At 33.6% G+C, this 20,576-nt stretch overlaps 1 protein-coding gene across 7 annotated transcripts in view; it reads right to left on the bottom strand.

Moving 5' to 3' along the window:
* The window catches only part of LOC126736903 (lysM and putative peptidoglycan-binding domain-containing protein 2), a 103,403-nt gene that overhangs the window by 32,446 nt on the left and 50,381 nt on the right, over positions 1-20,576 (bottom strand). For all 7 annotated transcript variants that reach the window (XM_050441527.1, XM_050441530.1, XM_050441529.1 and 4 more), the window contains exons 2-3: positions 11,531-11,729; positions 7,750-8,042 (exon numbers count right to left, since the gene is read on the bottom strand). In XM_050441527.1, the coding sequence (XP_050297484.1) occupies positions 7,750-8,042; positions 11,531-11,729 (492 nt within the window). The remainder of the gene's footprint in view (positions 1-7,749; positions 8,043-11,530; positions 11,730-20,576) is intronic.

Genomic DNA, 20,576 nt, shown 5'->3' on the forward strand with positions numbered 1-20,576 from the left:
GTTCCTCAGGGTTCGGTTCTCTGTTCCATTTTATTTCTATTGTATATAAATGACCTAGCGTCTCTCCAGATAAGAGGATTCTTCACTATATTTGCAGATGACACCACCATCTTATGGGCAGACAATAATAAAAGCACAAAAATAACAACAATTTCTGAAGATTTATTAATGGTTAAACAGTGGTGTAATGCTAATCTGTTGTCTTTAAATGAGGCACTGAGAACCAGAGCAGACCATCCCACAAAATCATAGATATTGGACTAAGGCGTGTTTTCGATACTTAATATTACACTTTTCAAAGCCAAAGTGAACCATCTGAGTTGCAAGCATCCTATAACAGATGGCGCCACTAATAGGATGGTCCACCCTGTCGTTCTTAATGATAAATCGGTGCCAGAGCGAACTATGTGGCTTGTTCCGCTTTGGTATTTATGATAAAGATTGTTTACCGTGGGTTAGTCCAGTTCATAAACGATACGCGTGGTAACGTTTAATACTTTTTGACAGTCAGAACCCGAGAGCGATTCTAGTAATACTATTGATAACAATGTTTTTCAAGAATCTTTGTTATAAGAAAGCGTATGAGAAACGAGAGTTAATGGAAACAATTATACAAATATTTTCGAGCTAGTGGTAAGAGTTATACCAATGTAAAAAACCAAATTGTTCCCGCTAAAACGTTTTTACCTGCAGGCTGTTGCTGTAAATTAGAATGCTATAAATTATTCATTCCAGAAATTCAAACGGAAACCCATAATAAATTTTATGGACTAGCTAATTTCGACTTACAGACCGGATACATGATTTCACAAGTTAAAGTTAAGCCAGTGGCTCGTCATTATGCCACAAATAATGCTACTCCTACTAATAAATCAAAACATATGAGAATATTATTTACCTAACAGTCAAGGAACGTCAAGGAACGTCAATGACGTTAAAATATGTAAAAACTTGTTTAAACAAATTCTAATGGTGGCAAACGGTAAACTTGATAGAACCCTTAAGAAAAAAAAATAAATTAATGCTACCACAGGATCAACGAGGCCGACACCCTCCTGCAAACAAAACACCCATAGAAAAAATTGATGATGTTTGTGACTTCATTAGAACCTTTCCAACCTATGCTTCCTATTACTCGATGCATAAGGCGGACAGAAAGTACCTTTGTCCCGACATGAATATTAGAATTCTTTATACTGAGAATTTAAGTTCCGTGATGTATTTAACAGTAAGTTTGATCTTCATTTTCACCCACCTATTGTAAACTCCTGCAAGAAATGTGACGCTTTACAAAATAAATTAAAATATGAAGTAGATGAAGGAAAGAAAAAGGAACTAAATTTTCAACTAGAACTTCACCAACGAAAAGCCCAACAACTACGCGATGCCATGAGTCTAGATGCCCAAATGTCATAGGACGAAGTTACAGTTATAGCCTTCGATCTGATGAAAACATTGCCTACGCCCGTCATCTTTACAGGTATAACCTATTAAAAGGCAATTATGGACATACTGTCTTGGAGTACACAATTTGCAATGAAGTCACGATGTTTGTATGGGATGAATCATTAGCATCTCGTGGATCACAAGAAATTGGATCATGTCTTATGTATTATTTTAAACATAATGTAACGAGCAAGAAAGTTATATTATATTCTGACGGCTGCGGAGGTCAAAACAGAAACATTAAAATGGCTTTAATTTGCCATTATGTTGTTCAATCTTAGGAATTTACGGTAGAAGAAATTCAGCATAACTTTTTGGTTAGCGGTCATTCCTTTTTAGTTTGCGACAGAGACTTTGGTGTAGTTGAAAAAAATAAAAAATTCTTTCCCAATATTTATGTTCCTAATGATTGGGTTAATGTCATTACAAGTGCAAAGAAAAAAATCCTTTTAAAGTTGTTCAAATGAACCAAAACAATTTTTTTTCTACAGTCGGCCTAGAAAAACTAATTACAAACAGAAAAATAATTTTAGAGTCTACAAAAGTAGAATGGTTGAAAGTGCACTGTATTATAATAAAAAAAAAGAGGATCCATTTATAATTTATTTTAAATATGGTATAAGCGAAACTCAACCCTTGCAAAAGTTTAATGTTCATAAAAGTAATACAGGGACCTTTGCCTTTATTATACCCTACCGGACACTGCGTAACTGTCGAAAGAAAAAGATCTTCTAGAGTTAATTGAATTCATTCCACCAATTTATCACAATTTCTTTCACTCTTTAAACTGTTCGTCAGCAGCACGGGATGAAATTCCTATGGTTGATAAAAATGATGAATAGTTTTTCTCTCTATTTCTTTAGAAAATTAATATATTTCTCGTTGTTTTTGCAGAAAAAAACTTTTATTTTTTTTGTATAGTTTTAAGTTCATTTTGAAATAAAAATATGTAAAAAAATGTATAATTTGCATTATTTGGTTATATTCCATTATGGAAATTAATTAAACTTCTATAAAACCAAAACGGACCAACCCACATTTTTTCTGTTTTTTTTTTTTTAAATATAGTATTATTTTCTTAGATACATTAAAAAATATATAATTTTTAGTATTGCAACATAAATTAAATTCAAATATACCCTTTTAGAAGTATACAAAAAAATAACAAAAAAATGCATATTTTTTAAACCTAATTATCTCCATTTAAAGTCAGTCAGGGATAGTCCGCTCTGGTTCTCAACGCCTCAAATATAGATAAGACTAAATTGCTAAGTTTTAAGTTTGTACGTTCAGACCAGTTAATGATTCACAACAAAGAATTGGAAGTGAATCATTTTAACAGATTTCTTGAAACTGTTATTGAAATGAACTGGGATTAGAATACACAAAATCAGTCTATTTTTATTTGATTTAAAGTGACCTACGGTACGGAATAGCATTTTCGGGTTGCTGTAGTCAAGGGCTTTTTGACTCTGTATTTGTTTTATAAAAAAGAGCCATTAGATATATGTGTTATAAAACTTCAAAGGACTATTATTATAAGATACTTGCCTTGTATTGTTAAGTCTTTTTGCCTAATAAATAAAAAATATAAATCGTATTTTGTAAATAATGTCTCCCCAAAACATTATAATACCAGACAAAACTACAATATTCCAATGCCCGTCCCGAAAAGTGAACTAACATGGAATGCCCTTATATGCTTGACCATAAAATTTTTTAACTATTTCATAACCAACCGTTTCGTCTGGAATTTTAAAATAAATTTTGTATTATTATTGTTTATAGCAGTATGTCGATTTATGTTCCTATTTTATATCATAAGAAGCTTTATCAACAAATACCACGTATTTATGATAATAAAGCATGTTTAAAAATTTAGATAAAAAAATACAGTTGCCTTTGTTTGTATTGCACTTTCGCTTAGTGTAGTTAGAAACTTAGTCAAAGATGGCGCCAACAGTTACTAAGTTATATTTTATTGAAACCACATTTTGGTTGATCCCACGAACTTAACCCATTAGTGCCCAAAGTAAGTTTTTGTTTTATTTTTAAATTATAATTAGAAAAAATACCTTATTATGGGTCTAATAAACACAAAAAATTGTTTTTTAAGTTTTAATTCATTATAAGCCTTTGTTTTAGGGCGTGTTTCCCTTTAGAGGGACGCCCTAAAACAAAGGAAAAAAAATAATTAAAGTAAGATAACATGTTTATTATGTTTTGTATATAATTACATTATATTTTAGTTATCATGGTAAAGTTTGAAACAAATTTTAGGATGCAATGCAATGTTTCACTTTTCGCAGATGAATTGACTTTTTTTTCTACATAGGGCACATCGGCGGTCGGTTTCATTGTAGACTAGTTTCATCATTTCATCAGATGCCCAATATTATCGAATCGTACGTCATGTAATGGTCGAGGTACTCTGGTTTTTCCTTGCAGGGGTTTAGTACCAAAACTTTTCAAAAAACTTAGCGATATGTATCGTCGAAACGCCAATAAACTAACAGAGTCAAGATTATTTGTTTTCAACTTTCGCATAAGTAACCAAGCATTCACGACAGATACATCTAATAAATATAAGACTAGTGGCCGCTACCACTTCCTTTGTCGAAATCTTGATCTATAAGCCGCAACAAGACCATCTAATTTGTCCACACCACCCATATATTTATTGTAGTTGGCTACTATTTTCGGCTGAGGAACGGTCTTCTTAGATCGGGTGACCCTGTCCCAACGAAGTGTGTTAGTTACTTCAGTGGTTTCAAAATTGGATGCAACAGAAACAACTTTATTATCTTTCCATTGTACGAGCATGCTGGTGTCATTTCTATAATACTTATAGCGTCCCTTTTGCTGATTATTCCATTCCTTCTTAGTTTGTACCGGACATTTCTCTAAACGATTATCTCTTATTGTGCCTGTGGCAAAATAATTGTTTTTCGATAAATAGTCAAAGAGAGGAAGGCATGCAAAGTAATTATCCATAAAAATGTTATAACCCTTACCTGAAGGTAATTCGACTTGCTCTAGTAAAGATAGTATTACATCTCCACCCAAACCAAATTTCTTTTGTTTTTCTTTGTTTTGATTTTTTCCGGTATAAATCTCAAAACCATACATGTATTCGCTACTCGAACAAATAGCCCAATTTTTGTAGCCAAATCTTATGGGATTACCCCGAATGTATTGATTGCTTGGCATAATGTTTTCCATAATATGGCACCATGCTCTCGTCAATGGATAAATGCTCATCAAAGCTATTGTGTGTTCTAAAATTCAGGTTCAGATGATCTATCAAAAGTCTTAATTTATAAAGCCTGTCGTCTTGTGGTAATTTTGAATTGTTATTAAAGTGAATATACTTTAGTAGAGTCTCAAACCGATTTCGACGCATGCTGTTTTGTAATATTTTTGGGATATCTTCTTCACTCGACCAATAGAATCTTCTGTCTGGATATTTTCCATATCCCGATAAAAGAAACGCTCCTAGTACCACATGCCGTTCGTCCAGAGTAAAATTTAGTTCTACATTTTTCTGCCGTGCATACCTATTATTTTCCGTAATAATCAACGTCAAAAGTTCTCCATTGAAAAACAATTTGAAAAAATCAACCGGGGTAGTTGCATTTTTTGCCTCCTGTGAGGGTTCACTAGGGCTACAGACAATCACAAGGTCACCATTATTTACTCGGCCAGTATCAGGATCAGGCTCCCGCCATCTTGATTTTTGGTACGCGTACTCTGTTTGTTGCTTTGTATTGTTATTGCCTTTTAGGTTTTTCTGAAGGACATATAAGGGCAGTAAATCTTCAGGGTCAGAATCGTCAGAGCCATTTACGTAAGCTATTTCACATTCCTGAGATAGGATTCCGCGAGTTAGGTGATTTATATTCGCTGCATGCTCATCGTCAGATTCGTCGCTATCAAGTTCGGTCTCATTTCCATCATCTGGAGGTAAAGTATAGATGTTAGATTCCGGCAAGTCGTCATCGTCCTCTAAACAGTCCATTAGTTGAGTTAAGGTCAATCTGCAATAAAGGAGACATAGCGCTTAGCGTCCCTTATAAGGGACACAACATATGTATGTAGTAACGTATTTTACACGTGGTTACAAAATCAGGGGTTCGATGACCTTTACTATTTTCTTTGAACATTATTTATAAAGATTCAATTAGTAATCAATGCGGAAAATGTTTATTTACACATACATAAAATAAAACTTACCCTTGACTCCTAGTAGAGTACATGGAGGGATCCATTTTCAATAACACATAAATAATTTCGCGAGAAATAGAAAACAAAAACACCTGACACGTCGAATCAAGTCTGCTAAATACGCTTTGCAACTCTAAGTGCTCGATGTATCCCCACTTTTTTTTTATCGCAAGGAATTTGCTGGTCCCTTATAGGGGACGCTAGGTATTAATGGGTTAATAAATATACATGGACTGCCAATTCAATGAAAAGTAAATGACCACTACTAGGTGACCGCCATTTTCTGTGATTATGTCCTTTCGATGTTGGTCACTCTGACAGATTTCAGGTGTGCCAATTGTAGGAAAATAAAACAATTAAAGTTTTTGGGAGGTTATGTTTAAAAAACAAAATAAAAAGTTACATTTAGTTAAGAATAGACGCGATAAGATAGTTGCGTTATTAGATCTGAGTATTTTTCTTGTACTTGTTTAAGAACTTCGTTAAAATTTATGAAAGAAAGTAATCCTCACCTAAAATGAGACAAACTTTCAATTAACTTGGAATAGATGCATGCACTTTAAAATATTTGTTTTATTATTCTGAGAAATTTGAATCTTATAAATCTTAATATGAAAATTATGATCTTCATTTAATTTTTGCTTGTGTTTTTGCTTAACAAATTTAGTTAAGAAGACTTTTATTTTCTTTCTATTTTTACTTTACTACTTCTACTTATAATTAGTAAAGGTTTATATATGTAGGTAGTAAAAATAAACTCTATATATTATTCTATGATAAACAACACAGACAGACAATTCCTAATAATTCGGTTTTAAGAAACAGTGAACCAAATACGTTTAAATAAGGATGCTTATACATTATCCATGTATTAAATAAGGAGGAAGCTATATCTCCTGATGCAGACCATATACCCAAGCCTGTCGTTTACAAATCGCCAAATACTAACTGGGCAATCCGCTATACTCACAATTGACAATGTTATTTAGAATCATATCGAGTGACCGTGTCGAGATTGTAGTGCCTCATTTTGGAATCCCAATGATGGTTTAAAAACAATGTCAATAAAAAGAAAATTAGTTCGTGACAGGTCACACGTCAAACGTCAGCGTCGTTAACTTCATTGCCGTTATTTAATGTATTTTTTTGATGGCAACACTCAAAATGTTCAGAGTGACCAACATCAAAAGGACACAACTATAAAAATGGCGGCCACCAGGCAGTGGTCATTTTTGGTTATGGAGGCCATATATATAGCAGTCCAGGTATATTTATTAAGTTCGTGGTTGATCCTTATTATGAGGTCATATTAATTGAAGGATAGTTATAAAAGAACCTGTTCCAATAAGTATAGTTGTTGTTTAGGTACCAATCAAGTGGCCAAAATCAAATATTTTTATTGGAACAATTGCAGATATTAGAGAAGAAATCATGGGTAAGCAAGAGTATTTTATTGGGATTATAAAAACAGAAAACTAAAAAAGCAAGGGTTCTCTTAAACAAACAATCAGTTGACAAATGAATACTATGGTAACGTTAATTATTTTGTTGACATTACGGCTAATAGCTAATTAAGTAGATTAGTATTTATCATTCGAAATTTTCCAAGTAAGGTTAAGGAAAAACTTAGGCTGGGTTGGATCTATCTAAGGACAACTCCTAACTTTATAGTACAATCGTGGGTTGGGTTGAATAAACCTCTAATTTTTCTATTTATTTGTAGATTTGTATATTCTTATGAGAATGTAGATTAAAATTTAAAAAAAAAACATAATTTTAAGGTGTTATAAAGGGAATTGGAAATCGCCGAATACCATTTTTCTATAAAACTAAGTACACCTTGACATATAATAGATTATAAATTACGTGATACCCTACAAAATACGTATCTATTAGATTGTTAGACAGATGACCTCTAGAGCGCAAATTATAAACATATTAGCGGAAATTGTTAACTAAAGGTATAAATTAAAGGTAAATCTTCACTTCAAGATTATTACTAAGGATGATTATAAGTAAAAAAAATGCAACTTTATAAATTAATAAATCTTATTAAATAGTAATCTAAAGATAACTTACTCGCTATTAGTGGTAACTTTCTTCACAACTTCTTTTGTATTCGCTATGGAAGCATCAATCTTACTTAGGAAATCAGTAATGTTTTCCTCATCGAAACTACCGCTCGTTATCAACCCCGTTCTGCTCTGTACCGAGTGAGAACTCTCCGCTTCCGGGCTCAACAACGACGAGTCCGAAGGCGACGGTAAATCAGTACTCGTTGACTCACCTTCTTCTTGCGGTATGAGAAGGTATTCTCTTAAAAATAAACTGTCCGATGCCCAGAGTTTATTTGCTCTGCGAATTTGTTCTATCTGAAATTTAAAAAAGGGATATACTATACAGATATTTAGGAAAATATTCATCTCAAGTTAAGAAACTGCTTTTTTTATTACATTAAAAAGTGTGTTCACAAAATAATCAACAAAGAATGAAAAAATTAATTCTTAGTAGAATCACTAGTCTTAGTAGATTAGTTGTGTTATGGCCAATATTTTTGTTTTTACTCAAGAATGTCACTCATCCCAATAATGTAGGGATCTTATTCAAGTCTTTTTTTATGCAAAAAAGGGGTTTTCTGCCGAACGAAGATAAGACAGTCCATTGAAATTATAACAAACTCTTAACAACTTCAACCGGAATATTCTTTTTCCTCTGTCCATAGTCCTGTTTTTTCTCATCACCCCGGCCTTTGCAATGTTCAGCTTTTCTGCCATTTTTTTGAAGGTCTTGCTATTTCGGTGTGTGGGTTTTTGTGTTTTCGCCCATTTTGCTCATCTCTCTAGGTCCATTTTGTTTCAACGATCTCCGCATTTCCGACGTCCTGCTCTCGTCCATCTCACCATATCTTGAACTGGATGACTTAGATTTTAAAAATGATGGAAGACCGGAAGGATCACAAAACAAAAAGCGAAGCTAGATAAAGAGAACTAAACAAACGAATTATTCGTAAAAAATGCAGAGAAGCAAAAGAACACTGGCTGGCAGAAAGATACATACAAAGATCAAAGGAATGACAGGCGGTAATCGCAAAAAAGAACAGCGGACTACTGAAAAAGGCCAATAAATTAATACTCGTGGCACCTGCAGAAAAATTTGAGTGCTGAACAAAATATGTTGAACGAAAAATGACGACCGACCAAAACAACCCTCTAAGTAAGTGAGATCCATGAGACGAACCCTAACCTCACTAAACAAGAGGAAAAACACGTCGTTCTAATACATAAAGATGGAAAAGCTGTGGGGCCCGATGAGGTACTTAATCAATATCCGGTTATTTTCGACCTACATCATGTCTCACTGATCCCTGAAAATGTAGACTTCTTTGCATCTCAACTCAGCAATGAAAATCAATCCGCTTGATCATAACAATGAGGATGGAGACGACCAACATGGCATCATTGTAACAGCTCCTGATATGTCTGTTGCACATGAAGAAGTAACAACGAGTGAATCCTGCGCAGTGGCGAGCATCTCCGGTATTATTTCTTCCGCTGAGGCGTCGTTGGTACGAGTTGATCCTCTGAAAATGGGAAAGCGAACCAAAAAGCTCAATTCTAGTCGCAGACCAATGAAATTAGCATAGCACTAATTTGCGGTAGAAAGCTGTGTTCAAGAAATACAAGGCTCAGAAGCAAGGACCACAACCGAAAAAGAGACTCACTTCACGGCTCACAACACAAAAGCTAGAAGGTACATCTGATGTAGATTTCTGCATAAACATTTTTTTAGTCCTAATAAAGTTTTTGGCTTGAAGGTGCTGAGTTTAATTCGATTTAAGACACTCTGAAAACCAGAAAAAATATTTGTTTTATTAAAGTCATGGAAATCTCCAGGAAAACAAAAATTTAATGCAAGTGACACATTATTATAAGCAGCATTAAAATGTCTATTCAATAGTAATAACAAAAATGGAATCGGTTGATGTATTAGCGAATAGTGAGCTGAAATGTCTGGCAATAATGTCGATCGACGTCGATAAATGGCTATCCTACAGTCTGAACAATCATTTTAAAGCAATACAAATCTACCACTCAACGGTGTATAAAAAATGTAAGTTTATAGAGTTTTAAAAAGTAAGGGTGTAAAAAGAGAAGTTTACAAAATGAACAATTTAATCAGTTCACAGAATTTATTTTATTAAGTGCTCAAAATGTGCTCCATTATTCCCGAGACAATAATAAAGTCTGTTTTGAAATTTCTCACGAACATTGGCAAATGTTTGTCCGCTAATATCTCTACATTCGCCACATTCGCGAGTAATTCGATCCTTAAGTCATTAATATATTCAGGTAGGATTTTATAGACTTTGCTTTTTAAATACCTCCAAAAAAAATCTAGTGGTGTTAAGTCTGGTGATTGTGCGGGCCATTAATTGCAACACGCTTGCCAATCCACATCCCTGCATGTACCCTTAACTGTTCATTAAGCAATCCTCGAAGTGCTAAAGCGTAGTGCGGGGAGTTCCATCATGTTGGAAATATAAATTATTTTCCTTTAGCATCCCAATACCATTTTCATTCACAAGATTGGACGATTGAATGATATATTGTATTTTCGAGGAGGTCTAAATGAATGAGTACCGTTAAATTTTCTTCCACAAAAATGGCCTGATGATTTCGTTACCATAACTTCCTGCATTATTTTTTTCAGGATACTGAGTATGATCCTCTCGAAAAAGGTGTGGATTTTTTATTACCCCAGTATCTACAGTTATGCCGGTTTACCAATCCATTTAGAAAAAAAGTTGATTCGTCAATGAAGCAGATGTTCTTTACTGAATGGAGATCCTCGTCAATTCGCTGGCACATCAGTTCGCAAAATTCAATTCTCCTATCAAAATCGTCTTCTCCGTCAAATTAAGGTTAGCTGGAGGTGATTGACAGAACTTTGTCAAACATAAAATTAAACTTAAATTGACGTTTTTTTTTGGTAAGAAATTATTAAAGGTGGTTCGCTTTGAAATGTAAGCACACTATATTAAACGTCAAAGTTTAAGGAATTTGAAAATTATTTTTTTCCGCTAGAGAAACATTGTGCAAAAATGAGGTGTGTCTCACAATTCCCCAATTGTTTCTACCATTTCGTGTAAATCCCAATTCAAAATTCAAATGTATGTTACGCCCCTGAAATAACGGCCCGAACACACATATATGTGTATATTTGTAAATTTGAAACCTACATTTTTCCTCTTCTGATATAGTTGCTAATAACCGTATCAACACCTTCTTTTCCTTTTTAAATAAAAGCACAATGGGTGATGATTTGCGGTGAAATTCTTAGCGTTAATTGGATAGGTCAACAATGATTGCTCGGATGTGGTTTGTACTTATTAAGTGTATACCCAACGTGACTATTGCAATAAATTATTTATTATTGACTAATGTAAATAAAAACTTTGCAATTAATATAAAAGAATATGATAAGCAATACATATTTGATTTGTTATCTTTGTAAACTTTTCTATTGTGATATGGACCTTGAAAAATCCAAATATATTCTTACTGTTATACATATCAAATAATTCTTTCATATATATTTCCTGTAAATGAGTAAAACATATTTTTTATCATAAATTTCCTATGACATAATAAACATAACCTTAGTGGTTTTTATACTTTAATTAACCACATAATTTGGTATACATTAGCTTTTCTTCAAAAAAATGACCTTCATTGTTTGAATTCTTAGGTAACTAGGCGTCTATTCGACAGGAAATTACTGGTGGCATTAGTATAAATTGGGTATTAATCATACAACTAGATAAAACTAATTAAGAAATATACTTATAGATAAAACTTACCGTAACATTATATTTAACAGCCAGTCCTTGCAACGTATCACTATTAGTGACAAAATGTTTTACAAAACTTTCATTCTTGGTCGCATTTTTACTACTCGTCGATCCATACTTCTTAAGGGATCTAGCACTGTCCCGTATGGATAGCTTTTCATAGGAACCTCGGTCAATACTTTTACTAAATGATAACAGCGACATTGGACTGAAAAAATCATGTTAAAAGTTTAAAGATTTATAAAACAATGGGCTTATGTGATTTAAGCGAAAGCTACGGATGATAGGGTGACCACTTATGCGATTTACTATAACGATGAAAGTATGGAGCACAATTGCAATAGTCCTGTTGTATACCGGCCGGACCGCATATTTACAGATGCTAGCAGGTGTTGACACCAGGGTGTTTAAATCGGTGAGGTTTTGCAAAGAGAGTAATATTACAGATACTAACAGATTTGGACACCAGAGTGTTTAAAGTAGCGAGGTGTTGTTGCACAGATACTAACGGAGACTTACACCAATTCAAAATACCTACTTGTGCGAAAAAATATTTATGTGATTGGGTGGGGGAGACCGAGGATACAACCTACGAGAATATATACCCCAGAATGTTTTTATTTTTTTATTTCAGATGGTGAGAGAGTATAAAAAGAAAACCGACAGGGAATTCCCTGAAGGAGATCTAAGAAGAGCTGTAGAGGATGTCTTAAATAATATTGGTAGCTTGCGAAAAGTTTCGGAGAGGTATAATGTTACTAAGTCTCGTTTAGCTATTTATGTGAAAAGGGCTAGAGAACAGGGGATAGAAAATATATCTTTAAAACCAAATTTTAAACATCGTCAAATTTTTGCTCCAGAAATGGAACAAGCATCAGCGGAATATTTACTCAAATGTTCATCTATGTTCTATGGATTAACTCCAAAAAAACTAGACAACTAGCATTTCAGTTTGCGTTTTGAAATAAGCTTTTAATCCCGGATTCTTGAGCAACACAAGCAATGGCTGGCGAGGAGTGGTTTGCCGTTTTTTTGAGGAGAAATCCAGAACTCTCAATTCGAAAACCGGAAGCAACATCTCTTGCTCGTATGACGGCGTTTAACAAAACAGTTGTTGGGGAATTCTTTGGCAAGCTCAAAACTGTTTATAGCCAGCATAACTATGAGGCAAGCCAAATTTTTAATTTAGACGAAACAGGGGTTACTACAATACCGCCTGTTGAAAAAATTGTAGGAAAAAAGGGAGAAAAGCAAATAGGGCAAGTAACATCTAGAGAACGCGGTGAGCTAGTATCCCCAAGTTGGAATAATTTGTGCAAATGGAAATGCATTACCACCAGTATGGATTTTTCCCAGAATACGTTTTGACGAGCACCGCATGATATCTGGAGCTTTGCAAGGATCTATGGGTCTTGTGAATAAATCTGGCTGGATAACAACAGATAATTTTATTCAGTATAAGTTCTTCAGTTTTTCCAACGAAATATCAGATGTAGTAAAAATAACCCCGTGTTACTGATATTGGATAACCATGAATCCCATTTAAGTGATGATGGCATAACATTTTGCAAAGAAAATGGTATTGAAGTTTTGACCTTACCTCCGCATACATCAAATAAATTACAACCTCTTGACCGATCTGTTTTTGGACCTTTAAAGAGATATTTTTTCGAAGCTGCCAATTCTTGGATGATGACTCATCCAAATGAAACTCTTTCTATTTACTCACTTGCGGAGCTGTGCTCAAAGGCCTGGGATCGTGCTGCTACACCAGAAAATATAAAGTCTGGCTTTCGTAAAAGTGGAATTTTTCCTTTTGATCGGGACATATTTCAAGAACACGAGTTTTTGTGTTCGTCAGTTTCAGATCGACCTGCTCCAGATGTCATTACCAATCAATCTGGTGGAAGCTGTATTTTCGCCGAAACAGAAAACCTAGATGAAAACCTAATTCCAGCCACTGACGGAAATCGCGCTGCCGATGAAACCTCAATTCCTAGCACTAGCGTTACTGGGACTGCTAAAAGTCCTTTAAATATATCTAACTTTATTTCACCAGACAAAATAAGTCCTTATCCAAAGGCGGAACTCCAAAAACCTATGAGAAAAGGAAGAAAACGAGGAAAATGTATGATAGTTACTGACACTCCAGAAAAAGAAGAATTATTGGCAAGAAAGAAGCCTCCTCCAAAAAAGGTTAAGGAGATTAAGAGAAAAGTTCTAGTAGAAAGTGACTCTAGTGATGAAGAGATAAATGAAGAACTAACAAAAGATTCCTCCTCAGAGTGGGAGGAAGAAGAAGAGACAGTTCAGGATACCCACGATGTAGAAAAAGGCGGTTTCATTGTTGTCAAAGTTCCGGGAAAAACACCATTTTCTGGAAGAAATTATGTTGCTCGGGTAGAACGAAAACTTTTCGACGGATTTCAGGTTCGATTTTTTAAAAGAATGATTCCATCAAATCGCTTCAAAATTACAGAAGAAGAATCTTCTTTTGTAACATTCGGAGAAGTAATAGCTGTGCTTCCAAAAGGTATTGAAGACAGGCGTCCTCGTTTCAAAGATTCGATTTATTTCAACGCAGATTTGACAGAATTTAGTTTAACTTAAATAAAAGTTGAAAATTTGTTGCTTCCTAAATAAATATTTACTCTAAGACTTTTTGTCTTTATTAGTAAATGAATGTCCAAAATATCCCCATATCATGTCCATTATTACCCCAGAGCAGGGGATACATTGGACAAATGACCAAAAATTTTTGATCCCGGTTTAAAAATATTTTTAAATTTATTTGGATAATGCTATGTAGTAATATATTATGACAAAAGTTTGTTTATTACATTAATAAAACCTTATGGATAGAGATTTCTTCGAAAAAAAGTTAGAGATCATTTAATCAAATTTGTCCCATGTATCCTCGGTCTCCCCTATTATTACACAATTAAACGGTTTTGGAATATTAAAAAAATATATATATTAAACATAAAATAATATTAGGTTAATGAGCTGATCCATGCCCTTTAGCACTAGGTTGGTTCTGTGCAATGTTTCTAATTAGATTTCTAGTTCTTTTTTTTACTTTTGATGTCTCAGTTTTAGATAGACGTCCAGATTGAATCCTACGAGATCCGCAAGATAATCCATCACGATGTTTTCTTCTGCTGACAGCAGAAATGCAAAAATCAAAAAAAAATTAAAGGATTTCGATTTGGTTTAGCTTATTGTTAAATAGTTTCAGCATTCTCTTAATATGTCTGCTTTGGTTAAAAGTAATTATCTGTGTTATATTTTCTATGTTTTTCTCAAATTTGTTCAGTTCTTCTTCACAATTTTCGTCATCAGAAGGATCTTTTGACAGAAAAATCCATGTTTGTATCGAAGAAGTTTTCATTGGATGTGATTTGTTGTTCAGGGGTATCTATATTGTTATCTATGTTAATAAATTGGTCACAGTTTTAAACAAGGTCCATATGAAGAAAATGCTGAAAATGCTATTTAACAATAAACTCTGAACCAAATCGAAAATCCTTCAATTTTTTTTTATTTTTGCATGGTAGTCAACAAGCAGTCCGTATTCAAAGGCAGAAAAATTGAGGTTCAACCAACTGCTGTCAGCAGAAGAAAACATCGTGAAGAATTGTCTTGCGGATCTCGTAGGATATAATCTGAACGTCCGTCCAAAACTGAGACATCAAAAGTAAAAAAAAAGAACTAGAAATCTAATTAGAAACATTGCACAGAACCAACCTAATGCTAAGGGCATGGATCAGCTCATTAACCTAATATTATTTTATGTTTAATATATATATTTTTTTAATATACCAAAACCGCTTAATTGTGTCACATAAATATTTTTTAGCACAGGTAGGTATTTTAAATTGGTGTCACTCTCCATTAGTATATGTGCCTATATAGCTACCATAAAACCTCGCTGGCTTAAACACCAGAGTGTCCAAATCTGTTAGTATCTGTAAATTTACTCTCTTTGCAAAACCTCACCGATTTCAACACCTTGGTGTCAACACATGGTAGCATCTGTAAATATGCGGCCGGACCAACGAAGGTCTTGGGTGCGGAACGAGAGCGTTTCCCCCCTAGTGCCATCTACTAACTACACTTCGACCTACACTATCGGACAGAAGTACAGAAACTTTTAAAAATTAGGTTTTATTTAAATATGCCGAGAGTAATGCAGTTCTATACATAATGAAAATCAAAGATTTTATTAAAAAAAAAATACTTTAGAGACAAAAGTAGAGAAACCAAATTTTTTTACGTAAATATTTCAACGTAATACTTATTTCTAAGCTAATAAAATTAATAGTGGGTAGAGCATCCCTTATTGGCAATAACTTCGCGACATCGGTTTGGCATGGATTTCAAAAGTTTCATAATGGTTTGTTCTCTAACAGAATTGCAGGATTCTTGCAAAACTTTTATTAGATCATTTTTATTGCTGATCTGATGTTGTCTTATACGCCGGTCTAGTTCCTTCCAGAGGTTTTCAATAGGGTAAAGATCGTGACTTTGTGCAGGAAAGTCCATAACCCTAATCTTTTCTGATAAAAACCATTCTTGAATTACCTTCGATTAATGTTTAGAGTCGTTATTCTGCTAATATATCCAGGTCAGTGGTAAATTATCCTCAGCAAATGAAAGCATTATATTTTTTAGAATATCTAAAAACACAAATCGATCAATACTACCCTCAATAACATGTAATAGCTCTATTCCGTACCCAGAAAAGCAACCCCACGCAGGACCCACCACCATGCTTTACAGTAGGCGTTGTATACTTTGGATCAAATCTTTTGCCTTCTGGACGATGTATCCACAATATGCCATCAGTCCCTTGTTCCAGGAGTTGGTTGTCCAATGCAAATATTTTTTCGCAAAGTTGAGTCGGGTCTTCTGGTTCTTCCTGCTGATTAGCAGTTTTTTAGAGACTCGTCTACTAAATAATCTTGCTTTCCTTATACTTCTTTGTATGGTCTTAGAACTAACATTAACACCACGCAAGTCATTTAAAATTTTATTTGCCGATCTATGGGGGATTAGCCTGGGTAATTCTTTTTACGATAATTTCAATTTGTTTGGTTGTTTTTCTCAGGCGGCTACTTTTTTTAATGATCTTTAATGAATTTCGTTTTTTTAAATTAAAAACTGTCATGCTTACGATAGATTTATGCAAACTGACCATTTTGCTTACGTCCATACTTGTCGTAAACTAGAGATGTGCGGTTAGTATCCACTCGATACTTTAATATCTGATACATGCGAAGATTCGAAGTAATCGAATCCTTCGACTCCAACTACTCGTTACTCAAATACTTTTTTAAATCCCAAATTTCCATAAACCGCCGTCGATCGGCCCAACAATAATTAATCAATAATCCCTTTTTATATTCACCCGGATATTTATGTTTATATTTATATTTGTAAGAGTGTGTTCTCTTATAAAGGTGCAGTCACGTCAAATGTAAAAAAAACATAAAAGCAAAACATTTCTCAGTGCTTCACGAAGATCAAAGTGTTGAAAGCATAGCAAGCATCATACTGCCGAAAATATCACAAACAAGCTATTACATATTCTAAATGAATGGAACATTTGCAGTAAAATAAAAGCTGTTGTAACTGACAATGCAAGAAACATTACAGCTGCACTAAAGTTAACTGGTTGGCCAAATCTACCATTACATGCCTGGGTCATACTTTAAACCTTGTCGTTCAAGATGCCCTAAAACAGCTACAGCCATTGCCAAAAAAAGTTTAAAAAATTGAAAAGTTTAGAATCATGGTACCACAGCAGCAGGAAAACTTAATGAACTTCAAATGCAGATGATCGGTAAAAATCTAAAATTAATAAATGATGTTGTAACTCGTTGGAATGCAAACTTATTTTGTGTTTAAAAGGATTTGTGAAATTCAGATACCACTTGAAGCGGCTATTGGCATTTTACATAATCCAGTAGAGGCATTAACTGCGAATGGTCACTCTTAAAACAACTTTGTGCTCTTTTAAAACCTTTTGAGGAGGTGATAAGAGAACTTAATGCCGAAAAAAGTGTAAGTGTTAATCTAAAAAAATACCCTTAATTGAAAGCTTAAAACAATTTTTGGGGCGGGATCCAGACAGATGATAATACCGCCTTAGATTTAAAAAACAATTTAATACAAGGCTTAAAAACGAGATTAAATCGAATGCAAAACAATACTATACTTGCAAAAGCAACTTATTTGGATCCCCGTTTAAAAAAATAAAGGTTTCAGTGACGATAATGCAGTAGTTCAAGTGAGAGAACTTTTAGTTTCTGAAGTATCAATGCTTATTAAAAAAAGTAATGAAGCTATGGACGTGGATAAAGTGCAAAAGATGTCAATAGATGAAGAGGATACTGTGGTAGAGAAGTCAATCTGGAAATGTTTCGATGCGAAAATATCGAAAAATAAATCTACGGTAGCTACTTCAATTATTGAAGGCAAGCAGTATACCGAAGAGCAAAACATTAAAAGGAATGATGAGCTGTTGAAATAGTGGAAAACAAGGGAAGCAGTGTATCCAAATTTAGCAGAGTTGGTACGAAAATACTTAGGCATAACGGCAACTTCTGTTCCAAGTGAACGGGTATTTTGTAAGGCGGGCCAATTAGTATCAGATCGCAGGAGCAGAATTAAACCAAAAAATGTAGAAAAGGTGATGTTTTTAAACGGCAATTCACATTTGTTTTGATTTCTCTAAATTAATTTGCCGAATGTTTTTTTAATAAGAAAGACTTTTTTAATACCATTATGAAAGTCTTTGCTTATAATTAACCGTATTTGATACTTGAATAACTGTGATTTGCTTTGGGTAATGTGCATTTTGTAATATCTTAATAAAACTTGATAACCCTCTATACAACTAACAAGTATACAAGTAATGACTACTTTGTAACGAATACAAAGTATCTGTAGTACAAGTACTAAGATATAAACTATCAGTATCTACTCGATACTTATAAAAGTAATCGTTGCACATCACTATCGTACACCACTCGTGTGTGCATCAACTATTATTGATAAGATCCTCCGACAAATATCTTCCGCGAGGTATATTCATTAAAAAACTATTAACAGATCTCACGTAAAGCGAAATAAATACTAAATTTGGTTAATTCTTATGTGAGTTTCTCTATTTAGGTCCAACCTAAAATATTTGGATTCATACTATAAATAAACAACTGATGAAAGGAAAATGTTTTTAGGAAATACTGAATGAAGTAATTTAAATACTGAAGGTTTAAAACCTAAGGAAATTTAAGAAGTTTCACTACTTTTGTCCGATAGTACAAATTGAACGTAGAGATGGCCGAGACGTGCGGCGTATTGCATTAAGTTTTTATATTGTAAATAAGTGTTTGTTTATTTTTTTATGTTATAGGGCACCAACTGGTGATTTTAGTATTTTTATTCGCAATTTGTGTTGTATAATGGAAAAGTATTTTAAACCTAATCGCGATTATATTTTTAGGCGATTTTATTATTTAATATTAGATTTTAGAATTTAACTATGTAATGGCCAGTTTTAATTTAAAAAATCAGGTTCATATACCAACTCGTATTGGCCTTGAAAGTGCTACTGTATTGGATTTAATTTTTACAAATTTATCTGACTGTAACTGATGCGGCTGTTCAAAATAATACAATATCAGATCATGAAACCATATTTTTTAATACCGGTCTATTTAAAAACAACACTGAAATGTTTAGCAGAAATTTTACCCAAAACAATGTAGATAATTTTAGGCATGCTCTTATGAATGAATGATAGCTGGCAGGAGGTCTACAGAGAAAATAATTTTAATTTGCAGTTTCAGATATTCTATTCATCATATGTGCGGCATTTTAATGTAAACTTTCCCACTGAACCATCAGGCTCCGGTTGTAATAAAAAATCATGGGTTACTAACGAAGGACGTAAATCTAGTAGCTGTTAAAAGAGCTGTATCAACGTGTACAGAATTGAAAGTGCAAACCTTAAAACTTTGATTAATAATTGTAAAAAACAAAAATTATTGATTCCGAAAATCCCAGTAGAACCATGCGGCCTGTTTTGTCAGAGTTAAATGGCAACAAAAAAAATTATAATGGAGTTTTATTTAATAATCCCAAAGAAGTGGCTACTTATTTTGGAACATGGAAACAATTGATGTATCTGCTGGAAAAGCCTTAGAGGAACTTAGCAATTGGTTTATTTTAAATCAGCTATACTTGAACAATAAAAAGACTAATTACATGGGTTTTCATGCATGTGATTGCATGTCATAGTCAAATAAATAGTGATACTAATTTATGTGTAACCAACGATAACGATTGTTTGGAACGCCAAAAATCACTATTTACATAAATCACACATTAAGTTTTTAATTCTTCCCCTAATACACTTAACAAGAAAAAGGTTATTCTAATAGGAGATGACACGGCAAAATTTTGCTCAAAACATCTTTACTCCCAGCTCAACACTGAATATTCCTCATTCACGGGAATCATTCGACCTTACGCTCCGTTAGAAGCTCTTGTGTCAAATATGTTCGTGGAAACAATCAAATATATAGTAAAAAACAACGTTATCGTGTGTGTTCGTATCGATAAGTTTAAACCGTCCTTGTTAACGAAATTGTTTTTTCTGGGTAAAAGTACAAATGTAATCTTACCTTTTACATATGAATCTGTCAATCTGTACAGAAGGGTACATTTACTGATGTCCAATTATTTACACTGTAACCAGAATGTTTTGATTAGAATGATAGATAATTGTAAGAATTGTGATTATAAACCTAGGCGTAGTGTTTTAAATTTGTGTCGGTTGTTTATGTTGTATGTAAATGTAACTAGACCAATTTCTACTAATATTGTAACTTTAAGTTCTTCTGATGAGAATAAATCAAATTTAGAATGTTCACCGAATAATGTATCTGACAACTTAAACACCGAATTACCGTCAAGTTATAAAAAAGCTTCATCAGTAAACTTAAATAATTGCAAACATCATTTTTCAGAGAAAAGAATCAATTTA

This window comes from Anthonomus grandis, chromosome 5 (genome assembly GCF_022605725.1).
Source record: "Anthonomus grandis grandis chromosome 5, icAntGran1.3, whole genome shotgun sequence".
NCBI lineage: Eukaryota > Metazoa > Arthropoda > Insecta > Coleoptera > Curculionidae > Anthonomus > Anthonomus grandis.